Source organism: Sinocyclocheilus anshuiensis, unplaced genomic scaffold, assembly GCF_001515605.1.
Source record: "Sinocyclocheilus anshuiensis isolate Anshui unplaced genomic scaffold, SAMN03320099.WGS_v1.1 scaffold763, whole genome shotgun sequence".
NCBI classification, from domain to species: Eukaryota; Metazoa; Chordata; class Actinopteri; order Cypriniformes; family Cyprinidae; genus Sinocyclocheilus; species Sinocyclocheilus anshuiensis.
Genome location: NW_015548255.1, coordinates 1,124,735 through 1,143,913, shown reverse-complemented (window position 1 = coordinate 1,143,913; position 19,179 = coordinate 1,124,735). Strand labels below are relative to the sequence as shown.

The 19,179-nt window shown below is 39.0% G+C and overlaps 1 protein-coding gene and 1 pseudogene across 1 annotated transcript in view; one reads left to right on the top strand and one right to left on the bottom strand.

The window, feature by feature from the left end:
- Positions 1-9,048, top strand: part of LOC107655450 (serine/threonine-protein kinase VRK2-like) — a 24,354-nt pseudogene extending 15,306 nt beyond the window's left edge.
- Positions 9,019-19,179, bottom strand: part of LOC107655451 (FA complementation group L) — a 21,656-nt gene continuing 11,495 nt past the window's right edge. Inside the window, exons 8-14 of the mRNA XM_016442941.1 lie at positions 15,597-15,747; positions 15,386-15,469; positions 11,817-11,862; positions 11,391-11,472; positions 9,724-9,840; positions 9,469-9,540; positions 9,019-9,089 (exon numbers count right to left, since the gene is read on the bottom strand). Coding sequence (XP_016298427.1) covers positions 9,060-9,089; positions 9,469-9,540; positions 9,724-9,840; positions 11,391-11,472; positions 11,817-11,862; positions 15,386-15,469; positions 15,597-15,747 — 582 coding nt within the window. The 3' untranslated portion in view covers positions 9,019-9,059. The remainder of the gene's footprint in view (positions 9,090-9,468; positions 9,541-9,723; positions 9,841-11,390; positions 11,473-11,816; positions 11,863-15,385; positions 15,470-15,596; positions 15,748-19,179) is intronic.

Here is a 19,179-nt window from a genome sequence, read left to right as displayed (position 1 = left end):
TATTGAAGAGGATCGTGCAGAACCTGTGCAAGCATGGCTTTTAATGGTAGGCCTATGTTTTTTGTTTGTTGTTGTGTCATACTTTTAGATACGCTGTTATTTGTAAATGCTACTGCTTATGTTAGCTTTTGATATACGGTTTTATCCTGATTAAAGCTTTAATACAGTACGGCATCTGCACGCGCGTTTTAACGCGTTTAGCGCTTCTCATAACTATGTGAAAATAAGTGTATAATTGTAACAGTTCTTTGTTGGAGGTAAGCTGAAAGAGAGAGAGAGAGAGAGAGAGAGAGAGAGAGAGATGCAGAAGATATTGTTTATGCTCAAACAGCAACATTAGACACTAACTAACGTTAAAAAAGTGAAATTGCAATGAACCACCCCTTTAAGTTGGTTTTATATGTGGAGGATGAATAAGTGGGAATGCCTGTGTGTATTATTACTGTTTCGTGATATAAAAGGGAAAAAAGTACATGACTCGTAGCTCATAGTGCGGACTCAGAACAACACATTGTTTGATACATCAGAAAGTAAATCATACTCGGGTTCAGACCAAGGTCTGGCTGCTTTCAGACAAGACCATGTTCTTACCTGATACAATTTGTTAACTTTTCATGTACAGGATTCTACATATGGTCCTCATTCTGTCTCACTGCTCTGTAAATGTATGGCCAGTTGTACTGTGTAAATCACACTGCATATGGCAAGTGATATAACACTTGAGAGTTTATAAAAACACCTACCCACTGATGCACCGACTCGGGAGTTCAGTGTTCTGATCCACTCCTAAAGCTAAACTCAAAGCAGCAAGGCTGTAAATTTGACAAACATTGTTACTGCCACTATCAAACACACTGTGGCCGAGCCGACGTCACCTCACTAGCCGTCTTGACGTAGGCTGTTGGCAGCTGTTGTGTAGGTCATTAGCATGGTCTGACCTGTAGATGAATGTAGATCATTTTCTTTTGGCCCTTGGCACCCCGTGTAGATGTTGATTTGTTACCATGGTGAGGAGTGCAGAGACGGGCACTTTGTGTTCCGCTGAACCCCATGCTAAAGGCCTAATTATCACCTGTAGGTTTGAAGTGAGCCGGCTGAAATTCAGAAGGAGAGGTTCAAGAGTTTGACATGGCGCTTTGGATAATCACAATAACAATAGGCCGTAATTATGAACAACAGCTTCTATCTGATGGAAGGTGTTGTGCTCAGCCAGGAATACATCGTTCTTGTGATTCAGCCTTTTTTATAAGTGAATCGGTGTTAGGACTAGGCCAGGCAGCCCACCCCTTCGGCACCTATTACAGAGGCGGACAAAATGTTTACAGAGCATGTCTTATCTTGTGCAATTTAGTCTTTAGTCATAGTGCTCTTTTTACATGCCACTTAAGAGGCTTTTTTTTTTTCCAAGGTCACCTGTGAGGGATGTTAAAATCTTTTCTATTAAATTGTGTGTTTGCTAAATTAGTTTGGTCAAGGTTGAAGAAAAATAAAGAAAACCTATATACGTGGCCTAATGGTGTTGCTGGCTAGCGGGCAGGGAGGCTGACTCCGTAATTGGCATGGCAGGATCAATGATGGCCATGGATTTAGGCAGAGATTTTCCCTTTTGAAGAATGCAGTCAATAGGTAATTTCTCAGGAGATGGACTGCAGTTACAGTATTGAGTTAATACACTCTCTAGGCACGGACAAATTATGTGCCTTAATTTACCCTTATTGATGAAGTTGGAGCTTTTCATGAAGGGACATGCTTAACGGGGAGGTTAACTCTCGTATACGAGCGGAACTGAAAAAACCGTTCCATTCAGATTGAAATTTAGGTGAACGTAATTCATTGAGGGTCCTTGGTTTAAAGTCAACCTGTAATTGGTCAGTCTGACCCAAAATGTATTTTAGTTTAATAGCTGGGATCCAAAATGAATATTTAATATCTAAATGCTGCTGCTGTCTGTCTGGTTGGCGAAAGACTAAGCAGTCGGTTTAAGTGAGGCCATTTCACACCCAGTGCTCATAAGCAAATGCTTTTGCTGTAACATTAGAGCGGTGTTGTTAAAACTGAACTGGGATAGATTCCCATTGAGCTTATGCAAGTGTGAAACCAGCTCTCTTGGACTTATTTGAAGACCAAAAGTACTTATTCCAAAAGTACTAATCTCTTCTGCTCCTGAGGTTAAGAACAGTTGCGTAGAATCTAGAGTTGTTTAGCATTGTCAGACAAATGTAATAAAAAATTTAGTGCTGGGTAAAAAAAAAAAAAATTGATTGAGTTGTTCTCAGAGGCAACATGCAATATGACCAGTGTAGTCTGACTCTTTTATGAGCTGCTTCTGTTCAGTAAATCAAATATATACAGCAAAAAATAATGTAGTCTGATTCCTAAATTAATGACTCTCATGAGCTGGTTCTTTTCAGTGAAACAAAAACATACAGTGTGACGTGTTGCCCGATTCTTAACTGAATGTTTCAATCTCCATTGAAGCATCAGGCTCTTATGAGTTGGTTCTTGCAATGAATAGTCCAAGAAGATGAGTTAGTGATTTGAATCAGTCTGAACCTTGGTATAATTTACAGAATTAGAAATTTAAGAATATGTAAGGACTGCATCCTTTCCAAAAGAGTTGAAATCAAATTTAAACAAATTAAAATCTAAATCAAATCAAGAGTTTGTGAATCAGAAACAAACCGATTTAAGAAATCTGTATTGATACCTAGAGTTTTTTCCTGGATGTTAAATAAATGTGAGAACCATAAAAGATGAAGTGGCCTTGTAAAAAGTTTTTAGTATACAAAAGACATTTACACTAGATGGCAGTTGTGTAATGTGCTACAGCAGAGGTGGAGTTGGAGGAGGTTTAGGGAGCACATGCACACGCTCTCAGGCTCTTCTCTTAAGGCCAGCGGAGACCCCACGAAATCCAGAAACATGTGGAAACTATTTGGGCCCAGACATTTATTTCTTTGTTTTACTGCTTGGCTCTCCATCGGAGAGAGTGTCGGGCCGGGCCACAGGCTGTCTGGATCATGTCAGAGGCCGTCAGGATCAGGTTCCTGGACGAGTCGCCAGACCAGACGAAGGAGGAGGGAGTGTGAGAGAGATGTGAGGAACGCTGGTGGGAGGAAACTGACCTACTCTTTCAACTCTCAGCCCCTCTTAGAAAAGCCCCGTTAGCCTGTGAGGCAGGCCAGGGCACCAGCTGAGAAAACAAAATACTCCTCCATATCAATCCCCCCTCCATTTCTCCGCCTTTTTTATAAGGGCATATTTCAGCAGCCAATGGACGGGTCATTCAATCAATGGGTTTTAACTTGCTTCTCAACCGACACTCAACTTCTTTTCCTTATTTTCACTTTCTCCAACAGCCCCATCCAGACGAGGAGACTTGGAGGTGTTGGGCTACTGCTTGCTTCACTGGCAGTGTGGAACTCTGCCCTGGCTCTCATCTCTTAAGAACCCAGCTGAGGTCCAGGAGGCCAAGGCCAAGTACGTTCCCCTTTTCACCACAGGTCTAGGCCTTGTGCTCTGTTGTGTACAGTGGCTGCTGATCAGAGGCTTTCTGTGCTTATTCAGCCTGAATTATTCACTCAACTGCTTCGTTAAAGCGTAAAAACTCCACCAAAGGTGTAAGGCCACCGATTTTATTTCTTGTCTGGAAATTTAAGCTGTGGATTATAAGACTCTGCAGATCTTTAGAATAGACAATACAGTTCTTCACACTAAAAATGTAAAAATATGTTGTGTATTTCCATGAGTCGAAAGCAAAGATATGTTTTCAGATGCATTTTGCAACAGGACCTCTGGTTAACCTTTCCCTTTATCATCACTTGACCACAGGCTGATGTCTAACCTGCCAGATTCTGTCCTGAACATGTCCATCTCCGGCTCCAGCAAGGGTAGGTGCACGTGAGCGTGCAGACCATTTGCATTGATCAACAAGGTATGGGGCAGGGACTTGGCTTCCTCGCCATCCCCACAAGCGCAATCTCCTTGCCTCTCCTTCATCAACGGGCCCTAGCGTCCCCGCAGTATCTTTCCCCCCTCCACAGGGAGCGAGGGCATGTTCGTCTTTTGAAAGGGGGCTTTGTGATCTATGATTATGATGAGGCCTTATTCCCCCAACCTTGAGAGGCTGGCTGCAGCTGGACCAGAAAGATAAGACCTCTAACATGCATCAAGGCTGCGCATGTGGTATACATTCAGCTGGGCTGCCACAAAGAGAATGCGCACCGGTGTAGCACTGCATCTAGCATATTTATTACAGTGAAGAATGGAAGGTGCCCATATTAGACACACATTTGTGTTCTCATATGAACAGAGAGGCCCTTCTACATTGTGCTTCTGCCACCGTCCATTTGTTAGGAAGATGTGGTTTTTGTTCCCTTTAAAATGAAAATTAAGTCTGCAGATGCAGGTTGTCACTTGGCCGAACTTTTGTGCATGCTTTCAGTAAGCATCTAGGTCAACTGCAGGATACATCAACATAAAACATGCAGACCAGCTCAGTTGGGGTTTATATGTGAATTATGCAAATATGGAACCACGGTCCACCTCCACAGTAGTCTCAATTCTGTAGTTTTCATAAAAGGATACATTTGGGATGTTTTACATGATGAGATGTTTTGACAATGTGTCCTGCTCAACATCTGATTTTCAAGATTGTTTATGAAAGCGTATTAAAGTTATAGTCCAACCAAGAAAGAAGACTGATCTGCAGAACACAAAGGATGATGTTTTGAAGAATATTTCAGCTGTTGTTATCCATATTGTGAAAGTCGAAAACTTCAAGCCCTAAAAAGCACATAAAAGTAGCGTGAAATTAATCCATACAACATGAATGGCATAGTCCAATTCTGTTCTGTATGCATGCATGCACAGCCTACATCAAATGTGGTGATAAGAATGTCATGACGTTTGGTCATGTGACGTGCAAGAACCAATGAGTTTTGACATTTGTGTTGCTATATTCAATGTACAGTAGTCTGTATTTGTTTATGTCAGTCAATGTTTTGATTTGATTTAAAAGTGAATAAAGTATTTTATTTTGATTAAATTCATTGGATAAATGGAGGTGTTTAGATTAATTTCATGCTGCTTGAAAGTTTTGGACCCCAACTTTCATTGTTTGAACAAAAACTGAAATTTTCTTTAAAATATCTCTGTGTTCCATAGAAGAAAGAAAGTCTGGAATGACATGAGGGTAAATGGTGACAGAATTTTATTTTTTTGGGTGAACTAGTCCTTTAGGTTTTGCATATTCAGATGTCCTTCTTTCTGACCCCTTGCAGAGATCGCCAGGTACCTGTCCAGTGTGAAAAACCTTGGCTACAATGAAAAGCCAGACTACCAGGCCCTCAGGAAGATTCTGTCAGTGGCCGGGCCGCAAGGCCCATTGGACCTCTCTAGGCCGAGACTGATGGAGACAGCAAGGCCAACCACACAAAGGGTGAGTGTGAGATGCTTTGGCACATCAGCCCAGTAGTCTTAATAGAGACCATATGAGCCGGGGCTGGAGCATTCAGAGCAGCTTGTGGGCTGCGGCAGATTTATCTGTCTGGGAGAGAGAAGGAGATGCTCAGGTTTGGGAACCCTCCTCTGACCCGTTCCCTGCTACACTGACTCCCACTTCTGCTCAGAGTCGTCTGACTGGCCTATTGGCGGCGTTGCAGTTGGGCCGAAGTGGTGCAGACCAGAAAAAAGAAGATTTACACAGTGGTGACAGACTCAAAGTTACTAAAGGCCCTCAGCCTGGGGCCACAGCTCAGTGCAGTGTCAAAAATGTACAAGAGAGCTATTTAATTAAAGTACTTTTATTTATTGCAATCACATGCAGTGTATTTCAATGTCTGTATGCGCATTCAGAATCGAACTGCCTAAAATACACTACATTGAATTCCTGCACTCTATTATGAGAGACAAGAATGGCACTTTTCCTCTATAAGGGGAATAAGCTGGTGGATCTTGACCATGGTGTCATAGGTTAACCTATGCTGACCTTGGCAAAAGGCTTATTTGATCTCAAGAGGTCTGGAGTGGAGAGACCTTAATTCCTCTGGAATCACTTCACAGTTGATCACTGCCAACTTGAAACGCTGAACTTTTGCGAACACCCGAGCAACCCAATTTGGGACTGATGAATACACACATTTTGTGGAGGCCAAAAGATCGCCAGTTAGAATTGCCTCTCACTTTTATGTGGAGCTGTCCAGCAGTTTGATCTGTGGTTCAATAGAGAAGGCTCAGTGTTGAGGATTTGGAGACGGGTTGGTAAATACCCTCAGTGTTTAGGGTGTCATTTACTCTCCTTTGTACCCTGATATTGAAACCACTCTGCACAGTTAGTAACACTGTGGACCACCTGAAGAACACATCTCAGTTCTAGTTTTAGATTGACCTTTGCATTTTCAAGTGTTTTATAAATAAATCATGAATCATACAAATCAAATGATTTGAATAATATAAAAAATATCATGCCATGAATGAACTAAGAAATTTAAGTGAAATTTCACTTGAAAAAAAAAAGAAGGTCAGAATTCAATAGTGTAGCGATGTATGAAGCTCACACAAGTCACTTTCAAACCAAGCAGCTTTATTTTGATCCCTTGACCAACTTGAACCCAGTAAAAAAAATCTGTCCTCACACATAATTCCTGATCACTTGGATTTCAATTGAAATAAATGGATTTCACTCAAGAAAATTCGGCAGACAACGGTAAACATGACCGCACTCACAGTTCTGCACAACCCTGATCTTTACCCAGTGATACAAGATAAACAATGAGCTGTTGTTGTCATTAATTGGTTGTTGTTTTTTTCACAACTATTTCTGTATTTTGTTTCCAACTTGAATATGTGGTTCCCGACCTAGATGTAGGAGCTTTCCAGATGCACCAGACAAGTGTTAGACTAAAATTGTGTTTCCCTGATAGGGGTTAGACTACAGGACAGTGTGTGATGATGTTGCTCAGGCTGGATTGGTTATACTGCAAGTTCAAAGTTGAGAAGATTTGATTGCTCCTTCAGTGAATACATAGATGTTCCTGTTTTGTGCCCAGGTAGTTGGGTGATGGTTGCTGTATCAATGTATTTGAATTTTCTACAAGGATGAATGGAGAGTTCTTACAAAGCAGTGTGCAGAAGTGTCTTTTTCCTCTGACCTTGATCACCTCTTGCACAGATGGAAAGCATCAGTGTCAAGAGCAAGGGCATTAAGATTTGAATCCTCTTTTCTTTGTAGTTGTTTTTCTCAGTGGTTCTGTTCATCTCCTTCTAGAAGATGTAGCTGAAGTTCCTTTGAATAAAAGCTAAAACAACACCATCAATGTCCCCCTTGTGCCTCAGCTCTCCTGAAACCACGTCAGGCAGTGTGAGGCCAACGGCTCCTTGTGTCACTCCAACACTCCTGGAGTTTATTTTGCCTACAGCTGACCTCGTTGGTGATCTGTGGCCAAATTTAGTTTGGACCGTTGCCACATTAGGGAGAGCAGTAGATGTGATTAATCAGGGCAGGTCCTCTCCTCTCAGGATCCAGGTCAGGGAGGGAACATTTCTCTCTCTTGTGAATGCTCACTTTCTCTCTCTTGTGAATGCTCAGAGACAAAAGCAAGTAAATTCCTGTCATTTAATTTAACTTCCCATAGGCTGCAAGCCAACCCAGAACTACTGAGAAAAAAAACAGCAAGATCAAAGCCTGTGGTGATGGCAGAGGAAGATGATGAGGAAGAGTTGCGTGGGTCAACATCAAACAAAGTTTGGAGCAAGACAAAACGAGAGACGCACAAACAGGTATAATTCTAAAAACAACCGAATAAAATTGGCTTAAAAGCCAATTGTTTAATTTAAGAATCAACTTAAGTTTGTCACAGTATAAATGGGTATTTACAATATACATGAAAATTTACACTACCGGTCATAGTGTTTGGGGTCTGCAAGGTTTTTAATGTTTTTGATTCTCTTATGCTTAACTAGACTGCATTTATTTGATCAATAATACAGCAACATTGTAAATATTATTAAAATAAGATGACAGGGAAGAGAATAATTGTTGGTTTAGAACAACACGAGTGTGAGTAAATAATGACAGAATTAAAATTTTGGTTGAACTATCCCTTTAATATTTTTGTGGAAACTGATACTTTTTTCTCAGTATTTTTGATAAATAGAAAGTTGCTCTTGCATACATAAGTAATATATAGTGTTATCATACAGTGGTTTAATACACTCTCATTGATATTATTCATTGGTGTCATCTTCATAGAAACCAAACAAAGCTGACATGGCTGCTAAAGGAAGCGTCAGGCAAAGTCCTAGGCCTTATGAAAGTGATGAGGACATCAGTGATGAAGATGAGCCCCTCCCTCCACGAGTTCATCCTAGAACAAGAGCAGAAGCACGGCAGAGACAGGAACTTGAACAAGTAAAACCAGCAGCAGAGTGCAGGCCAAATGCCAAATAGAGCATTGTCAATCATTTACTTTTTCAAATTGATCAATGTTTTAAAAGCATCAAGAGTCACAGGAAATACAAATATGTTTTGCGGTGTTTATTATATGATACAAAAGTCTATTAACAAATTCAACATACCAGCCCTCTCATTTCTATTTCTTATATTTTGAAAACATAACATTTGCTCCAACAACACAGGAAAAGAGGAACGCAGATGTTTACGAGGGCAAGACCTGGATGACCATGAGGGGAAGACAAAACGGTCACGAGAACCAGCAAACACGTACTCTGACACTAAATGACGACCATGCAGAAGTCAGCAAAGTCGACTATTGGGGGAACTACAGCAGGAAACACAGCTGGAATCCAAAGCAGTGGGAAGAAACTGACGATGAAGGAGACCACTGGGGAAGTGATGTTTGTGGACAGGAAGATGAATGGACTCAGTACCATTACAGAGAAGGAGATGGCTTTGGGAAATCAGAAAATCAGGCTAAATGGCCAATCAAAAGAATGTTGATCTTCCTTGTTGTTACGGTACTGACTGTTGTTGGTTGTTGGTATTACCCTCACTGGAGCCGTAATGACACTTGACCCCTACTCTGAATGAACAGATTTTGTTAAGCGTTTCCTGTGACCATTTTCACATACTCCTAAAAAATATCAAAATGTATTTTAATTCAGAAATGGAAAACATTCTCTTTGTAGAAGAGGTTATGGATTTATTTGTATGTATTTTTGAACAAATGAAGGATATTGTTACCATTTTGCAAAATCTTCTTTTGCATTCCATGGAAGAAAGTCACCTAGGTTTGGAATGACATAAGGGTAAATTATGAAAGAATTGTTATTTTTGGGTGAATTATTCCTTTAATAGTATTGGTTTTCGAAAAAAAAAAAAAAAAAAAGTAGAAATTAGCATGAATGATTTGTCAGTCATTTTTGCACTATACATGTATTTGTGGATTTAAATAAAGTGATTTTTTTATTGTGTGTTTGCTGTGTTTTTGTGATCAAGTTGAATATTACCTTGCTGCAGTAAGGACATTCTCCAAACACAATATTGAAGCTTTGGCGACTGGTGGGCAGACCTCTCAGCCACTGTGAAGACAAATAACTCAAAAGATGAAATAAATACTATCAATTAAAAACTTCAGAAAATTGCATACTGGTCTCAGCATGGTAATCTACGATTGTTCTGTTGTTTACAATACTGTTAAACTTTATTTATTTTTGTATGTGCTGAGGGTCATTGTTTCTGATTGCTGAATCTGAAGCTCTTACCTCATAAAGACACACTTGATGGAAAGGCTGGCCACAGCGCGGATCATTGCAGACCTGATCTGGAATAGCTGACTCAAGTCGATAAGAGTAGCAGATGCCACATTCAACACTGAAACTCTGTGTATACACAGCAACAAAATGAGATAAGCTTTCAAATGTACAAGCTTTCAATAAAGGAAAAAGATATCTTGGTGTATCCCGTAATGACATTTGTCATCATTTACTCACCTTTGTGTTGTTTCAGATCTGTAGGATTTTCTATTTTTCCTTTGAGCACAAAAGGAGAAATTTTGACAAATCTACCAGTTATTCTTATATGCCATTAAAACGAATGGGGATAGAATCTTTTAATTTTCATAAAAGATGTGTATAAAAGCAGCATCATAAAAGTGGTCCACTCATAAAATATATCCTAAGTCTTTTGAAGCTAGATAGCTTTGTGTGAGAAAGTTTTTTTTTTTAAACCGATAACCTTCCTTTCCAGTAAGCAGAGTTGATAATTAAAACTGAAAATTTCTGTAATTTAAATAAAGTATAAATATAAGATGCAAACTGAACATTTAGAAAAGCTTGCCTTGGCAACTGAGTCAGTGAGTTGAATTTGTGAATGAATCATTCAGACTGGTTTTGTGAACTGGATCAACTGATTCAATTAAAATATTCAGCAACTCCAAAAAATAAATAAATAAATGCACTGATTTTCAGTAAACAATTATTTTGATTTGTACTTCACACTAAGTTTTAAAATTCTTCGTAGGATGTATGGACCACTTTTTAAAAAAAATTTTTTTTAATCTTAATCTTAATTTAAATCGTCTCCATTCATTGCATGGTTGGTAAATAGTGACCAGTACTGTACATTGAAACAAAATTTCTCCAGTTGTGTTCCACTGAAATCATTCAGAAAGTCATACAGGTTTGGAATCACATGATGGTGAGTAAATAATCAGTGAGTTAATGGTGAAAATAATATATATAATTATAAAACTAAATGAAAAGCATCACTTTCATATATTGTACCCCTGAGTCTGATCTGAAATTCTGCATTTGAAATTCACCCTCCCTGCTTGTGTGCGGCGGCTCATATTTGTTCCCACAGGGTGAGGAGACTCAGGTGGACTCATCAACCCTATATATGCTTGACCCCCTCTTCATCCCCCTCCCCCCATTCTTCTGCTCTCTTCTCGTCCACTGTCCGTGTTTGCATATTGCTGTTCAGATAATTAGAGGCTTTTTTTCCCTGAGCAATCCATTAAAAGGATAGAAGATAAAAATTTCAACATCTGGTCAAGTAAACTTTTCTCGCTTCAGAATGTTAATGATGGTCAAGCATTAATCTGCGGTACAGACTGTGAATAAACACTGCGCCCTTTCAACCCGCGAGCTGAAAGAGAGAAAGCATAAAAAATGCACACAAGGAGAAAAAGATAAATGGCGGAGCTATGATTAAACAGCTCTTGATAGTGCTGAAGATTCTGTCGCCTTTGTTATTGTAATGATCTTATCTGCAAACAACCCAATTAAAGGAAATCCGTACCCACCTCTCCCGATGATAAAAACATAAAGAGAAAAGGAGGTGGGGAAAAAACCCCTGCAAGCTTCAAATGTGATGGTGCTGTGGAACTAATTGTAAGTGGCAGTGTATGAGATGAAAATATGCAACGTACAGATTTTTCGTGGGTGGTAGGTGATGGAAATTCTATCTCCAACACATCCTTCATATTCTGTAGGACACTGCAGTCAGGGTTCCTATGAGGAGAGAAGGAAATCAGACCTTCATACACTAATTAAATGCATACAGTCAAGTCATGATGGCATAATGAATACAGCTCAGTGATTACTGCCCAAAAAAATCCAGGATATCACTGTGAGAATCAACATTCTGGGCCAAGACATTCTCACCATGTGGTTTCTGATTCATTTTACACTGTAATACAGATATCCACTGAACAATATGTGCGGCATGCACATGAAATGGCAAATTTGCATTGAAATATGCAACATCCACTTTGATTCCTCGTTAATCATGTTCAACCTCCTTCGAAAAAAAAGAGTAGTCGGAATCAAACAGAAATGTATAATTATTTGCTTACCATAAATGCATATTAGCATTCAACTTATTCCTTAAAGGAGTGACAACTGAAAGACAAAAGCAAGAGTTATAATTACAGAATTATAGTGACAAAAGTCAAAAGTACAGCTGCTTCAGTATTAAGTCGATACTAGCAAACAATACTAATAAACAATGTTTAATGGTTTTGGTAAGATTTTTTTAATGTTTATGAAAGAAGCTCACCAAGACTGCTTTTATTTGGTCAAAAATACAGCAAAACAGTAGTATTGTCAAATAATATTACTTTATTTTAATATATATTATAAAATGCTATTTATTCCTGTGATGGCAAAGCTGAATCTTCAGCAGATTCAGCTTTCTCCAGTGACACATGATCCTTCAGAAATCATTCTAATATGCTGATTTGGTGCTCAAGAAACATTTCTTATTATCACTGATGTTAAAAACAGTCTGTTATACATTTTCCCCCCAGGTTATTTGAATAGAAAGTTCAAAAGAACAGCATTTATTTGAAATGGAAATCTTTTTTTTAACTCTATAAATGTCTTTACTGTCACTTCTGATCAATTTAATGTGTTTTTGTCGAATACATTTTTTTTTAATGGTTGTGTATATTGTTTACAAATATATCCATATGAATCCATATTCATTTAAATTAAATCATTAATTTAAATATTAACTAATTATTTAAAAATGTAACTATATGTCAACTAATTTTTTTATTTACCATTTAATAAAATAACAAGTATGGACATTTAACCTTTAACTTTTATTGAGAATTGTTAAATTAAGTAAGCTGTTATCTGTTCTGTCACATCTTAAATTATTCAGTATTAAAACATACACACTTATTTATGTATTTTGTAATAGCAATCCACACTGGACTTCATAATGTTTGCAAAGCATTGGGGGACAAAAATGCCATCAACATAAATCATATCAATCAATCTGCATGGCAAAAACAAGCCAGAGGGAGTGTTGTATATGAAGGCAAGAACGGCGCTCACCCCTCTAATGTAGCCGAGCAGTTTCAATTAACTCTACCTCATCTCTCATTCAGCGTTCCTCACCTGATCGGAGAGCACTGACAGACAATACACAGCCGTGTCATTTCTTACCTCTAATCTCTATTCTCTCGAAGAAATGCCACAGCAGAGCGGGCGAAAGAACAGGGCATTTCCCATTGTGACAAACAGTCTGACAGAAAGGGAAATATTCAAATAATTAAAATAAAACGTCATGGCTGTTCCACCCGAGAGATCAATCTGGGAGGAACGTGATAGCCACACTCTCTGTTTGTCATTTGTAAATGCAAAAAGCAATATTTCTGTCTGACCCCGCGCTCGGAGGGTCCACGACTGCCACTGTCTTGACTACTGAAGTGTGGATTTAATATCAATGAATAACATTGCTAGGCAACTGACAATGTGTTCTGTGTGCTATTGTCAGCCAAGCATGACCTTGGATTTAAAGAAACAATCACGGCTGCTTAAATAGTGCAAACTGACCTCCATTCCAGCACCATCTCACTCGAAATCTAAAAGCACATTGCGCCGCAAACATATGGCTGTCAGCTCGGCCGCTCCAGCTGTAGCGCTCCTGTCTAAATGCAGTAAAGCATTTACAGCATGTGCACTTACAGTGGGTACGGAAAGTATTCAGACCCCCTTAAATTTTTCACTCTTTGTTATATTGCAGCCAATATAACAAAGAGTGAAAAATTTAAGGGGGTCTGAATACTTTCCGTACCCACTGTATGTACGGAGGTAATTGAAAAACAAGAGCGTGAGAGGGAGGTACGAGTTTCTCACATCCGAGCTGCCTCTCACATGCAGGAAACCGTAATAAAAGCTGTATGGAGATAAACAGAGATTTGCAGATATGAAAAATGCCTACCGTGCTCAGCCCCGAGCAAACAGCACTCCGGCAGCATTTTGGGGTGTCTGGGGTCAATTTGTACCTTTATTGAGACATTGTTTCCTGGGGAAGAACAGCGATATGGCAGCTTAATATCACAGGAAATGATTGTGGATGGGCATAGTTGGATGGATGGCGGGTGATCTGCAAATAATGAGATTTAAATGTAGTAATATGAATGTAATGTTACCGATGGCGATCCTTCTCATGGAGTCTGCTTTTGTGGGTTTTTCTGGTTCCAGTACCCATGTCTGCTCATCTATCTCATCCAGCAACGACCAGAACTCGGACAGAGCCTCCACATTTAGCAGGAACTGACTGTGGACATTGGCTAAGGTGCTCTGGGTATAGAAGAAAAGGGCAATGAATTAGTCTCAGATGTATTTTTCCTGCTTGAGAGTTGGTATTTGACTTATGTTTATCACTAAGCGGCAGTTCACCAAAAAATTATATAAAATTTTTATAATTCATTATTTACGAATAATAATTTTTTTTTTTTACCTTAATTTTATTATTATTTACCTTCATGTCGTTCCAGACCTGTCTAACTTTCTTGTTTCTGTGGACCACATTGTGAATGGAAATATTTATTATATTAATATTTAATAAATATAAATATTATATAAATATATAAATATTAATATTTACATAATAATATTTATATTTTTGTTTGCGTTTGTACTTTTGATTGCACTTTCTGGTAATTATAATAATTGTCCTCGGCAAAGAAGGAGCGCGTGTAATTTAATTGCTCCCTTCCTGCGTTTAAGTGCGAACTGTAGTTTCGATTTGAGGAATTGGCCAGCTATAGACTATTGGCTGTGCTAATTAGAAGGCGGCCACAGCGACTGTAGAGTATTTAAACTGCTTGGTCACTGTCATAACTCAGGCCAAGCGATTAGTCAACAAAAGAGACAGACGGCTGCACGTGAGTGTTTTGCGTAATACTTGTTTATAGATCTGCTGTTTGAATTATTACTTTCTGCTAGGAAGGAATATTTCGTTTTCTGCCTATTTCTACGTTATATCTTTGTTTGCGTTTGTATTTTTGATTGCACTTTCTGGTAATTATAATAATTGCCCTCGGCTAAGAAGGAGCGCGTGTAATTTAATTGCTCCCTTCCTGCGTTTAAGTGCAAGACCTAAAAATGGCTGTCCACCAATGTTTACCATCCAACCTGACAGAACTGGAGAGGATCTGCAAGGAGGAATGGCAGAGGATCCCCAAATCCAGGTGTGAAAAACTTGTTGCATCTTTCCCAAAAAGACTCATGGCTGTATTAGATCAAAAGGGTGCTTCTACTAAATACTGAGCAAAGGGACTGAATACTTAGGACCATGTGATATTTCAGTTTTTCTTTTTTAATAAATCTGCAAAAATGTCAACAATTCTGTGTTTTTCTGTCAATATGGGGTGCTGTGTGTACATTAATGAGGAAAAAAAATTAACTTAAATGATTTTAGCAAATGGCTGCAATATAACAAAGAGTGAAAAATTTAAGGGGGTCTGAATACTTTCCGTACCCACTGTATGTACGGAGGTAATTGAAAAACAAGAGCGTGAGAGGGAGGTACGAGTTTCTCACATCCGAGCTGCCTCTCACATGCAGGAAACCGTAATAAAAGCTGTATGGAGATAAACAGAGATTTGCAGATATGAAAAATGCCTACCGTGCTCAGCCCCGAGCAAACAGCACTCCGGCAGCATTTTGGGGTGTCTGGGGTCAATTTGTACCTTTATTGAGACATTGTTTCCTGGGGAAGAACAGCGATATGGCAGCTTAATATCACAGGAAATGATTGTGGATGGGCATAGTTGGATGGATGGCGGGTGATCTGCAAATAATGAGATTTAAATGTAGTAATATGAATGTAATGTTACCGATGGCGATCCTTCTCATGGAGTCTGCTTTTGTGGGTTTTTCTGGTTCCAGTACCCATGTCTGCTCATCTATCTCATCCAGCAACGACCAGAACTCGGACAGAGCCTCCACATTTAGCAGGAACTGACTGTGGACATTGGCTAAGGTGCTCTGGGTATAGAAGAAAAGGGCAATGAATTAGTCTCAGATGTATTTTTCCTGCTTGAGAGTTGGTATTTGACTTATGTTTATCACTAAGCGGCAGTTCACCAAAAAATTATATAAAATTTTTATAATTCATTATTTACGAATAATAATTTTTTTTTTTTACCTTAATTTTATTATTATTTACCTTCATGTCGTTCCAGACCTGTCTAACTTTCTTGTTTCTGTGGACCACATTGTGAATGGAAATATTTATTATATTAATATTTAATAAATATAAATATTATATAAATATATAAATATTAATATTTACATAATAATATTTATATTTTTGTTTGCGTTTGTACTTTTGATTGCACTTTCTGGTAATTATAATAATTATAAAAGCGTCTGCAAAATGACTAAATGTAAATGTAAATGTATTATTCTTTGTTGTTGTTTTTTTTTTTTTAGTTTAGCATACGGTTAAGGTGCTGTCATATTAATTTCAACTAAAATTTGCGAAAAAGGTCCAATGTCTGTTGTCAATTGTGTATAAATGCGTATGAATTATATCTCACACAGAAGTCACTTTCAAATCAAGCAGCTATTGGTCAATGTGCAAATTCCAGTGGAAAAAACTGAACACGCTGTGAAATCTGCTTGAAGGAATCTTTTACCCTTACAAGACTTTCCTCATTGTCTGGATTCCAACTGCAATGACTGGATTTCGCCTGCAAAAATTAGCTGAACGGTGTTAAATGTGACCACACCTTTAGTTGATTAGACTGCTAGCTTAATCTGTACATTATACATTTACTATACTATACATTTTTTTTATTTAATGTTTATTTATGTTTGATCAGACATTACAAACAGCTACCCACTGGGGTCCTAGGTGGACTCAACCAAATTGTTAATCAAACAAAAATGCAACCGAACTTGACAGCCAGTGATCATCATGCATCATCATTGCATGGAAATTGCTCTGTCCCGTCCGAGCCTTAAGGTGCTACGTAGACCGGACGCAACGCTTCAGGACCTCAGACCAGCTCTTTGTCTGTCACGGAGGCCGGCAGAAGGGGAATGCCGCCTAAGCAGAGGATGGCCCACTGGATAGTGGATGCCATCAAGATTCAAGATCAAGATTCAAGATTTTTTTATTTATCAGGCTATGGAAGCGCTTACCAGATGGCAGCAAAATGAAAAGACAGTTACCAGGGTGGTTGGAGTCCTTGATGATTTTAACAGTTCTGCTTTTGCAGCGTTTGAGGTAGATGTCCTGTAGAAAGGGGAGAGCAGACCCTGAGATGCGCTCAGCTAAGCGCACAACTCTCTGTAGGGCTTTGCAGTCTTGACTGGAGCTGTTCCCATACCACACTGAGATACACTGAGAAAGGGAATTTCTCGGTTACGTATGGTAACCCTCGTTCCCTGAAGGAGGGAACGGAGACGTCACGTCCCGTCGCCACAGCTCCTGTACCACCGCTGAGCGGCCGGGTCACCGGCTCGGCTCCTCAGCGAAAACCTGAATATGCACTGCATCTGCTGCCTACTTATACTCACGCTGTGATCAGCAGCAGCTGGATGCAATAATCGCATGCCAATGTGCATTGGCTCATTTAGTTTACACTCGAAGTAGATTGGTCTCTCTAAGCGAGATCCCAATTCGTCGGTCATCCAACGTGACGTCTCCGTTCCCTCCTTCAGGGAACGAGGGTTACCATACGTAACCGAGACGTTCTGATCATTTTTATTTATTTTTTTCCACAGAAGAAAAGTCAAATGGCGACATTAGGGAGGTGATGACAGAAAAAAGGAAGTAGCATCAGATCTTTTCTTCCTGGTGTATTGTGTGACATACATCCGAGTGTAACAGATTATTAGAAAAGAACAAAAGTGTAGGACGGGGACTTGTTCTAGTCATTGTTTGTTAATAACATAAGAATGCAAGCTTGCAGTTGGGGTTTAAACGGACTAAATGATCGGAAAAGTCTGCCATACGTCAGCAGAGACAAGTCTGTCATTTTACCAGAAGATCAAGTTTTGATTTAAAAAATAAAAAAAATAAATAACATCATTGGACCAGTAACATCTATTTAGAAAACAGAGTGAGTACATTTCATGGCAACATGGCAAAAATGATCAGCAGAAAGAGCGAAATTATTGTATTGACCAAATGTATACATGTGAGTGCATGATTTCTGCCATAGCATTTTGCCAATAAACAATAGTCATGCAATTAATCAATTATCATATTTTAATATTTGATTTTTTGTGTTGCATTTAAAATCCAATTGGCTCAAACATTTCGGCTTGAATGAACATGAAGCCTCTCAGTCAGCGGTTGTACTCTTAAACGTTTTTCTGACTCTCAGAAGTGCCTATAGACGCTAGAAATAGTATCCTTTTAAAATCTTGTGCAACTCTTGATCTGCAGGAACAACAGGGTTTTTTTTTTTAGTCTGACATTGGCTAGGCTGTCTTTAATAACTCCTGAACACTTCTGCATATGGAAAATGTTGATACTGTCCACATGTCTGGTTTCATATCACTGCTTTATACAAACTCTTCAGCCCTCTGCCATCAACACTCAGGGAGGAAAAAGAAAAAAAGAAGCATTCCCACTGAAGTCCTGCCAAGTCTTCATCAACTACCTGTCAACAAACCATTGATTAAAGCACCAACCAAGAACAAATCAAATATAAAAAGTGACTGAACAGGAAAAGACCAAAACTCATAGATCAGCAAATGAGAAATTCAGCAATAGCGCTTGATCACAGAGAATCACAGACGACCCATCTACGGTTCAGCATAACGGCTTCCTCTAATTCTAACATACACAAACACAGTAGGCCTCTGTTTCCTTTGGAGCTGTCCAGTGGTGAGGCAGAGCTAATGGTTTGAGTATGACCACTCATAAATCACAGCTGATGATTGACAGCTGATGGGCTTTGGCCCTGTTTCACTCCATGCTGTCAGAGTGAGGCAGCACAGGTCGCCCACACCGCTGTGACATCAGACCCACACTCCTCGCTTTCCACCCGGCTGAGGGTCTTTTCAAGGTCTTTAATCTCAGCCCAAAATCAGAACGCTTTAGTCTGGACACCAGATCCTCTCTGCTCAAAGCCACGACCACTGCTTTATTTTTAATGATGATAAATATGAATAGGCTTTTTTAGCATCAAAAAAGGCAACAACTGAAATGAACATTTTGTGTGTTATCAAAACTTTGAATATATAAAATTATGCCACACTAAGCGCCCATATGCTATAAGCACTGTAAGTACACATATACTGCTGAAGGTAAACTTTCAAAATCAAAACTAAATGATATTTTAATTTAGATATTTTAATTATTTATAATTATCTTATCTTTAAATTATCAATTTAATTAGACCAGTGGTTTTAGACCAGGGGAAAGTCTCTGGAAAAGTGTTTTTTTTTTTTTTTTAAAAA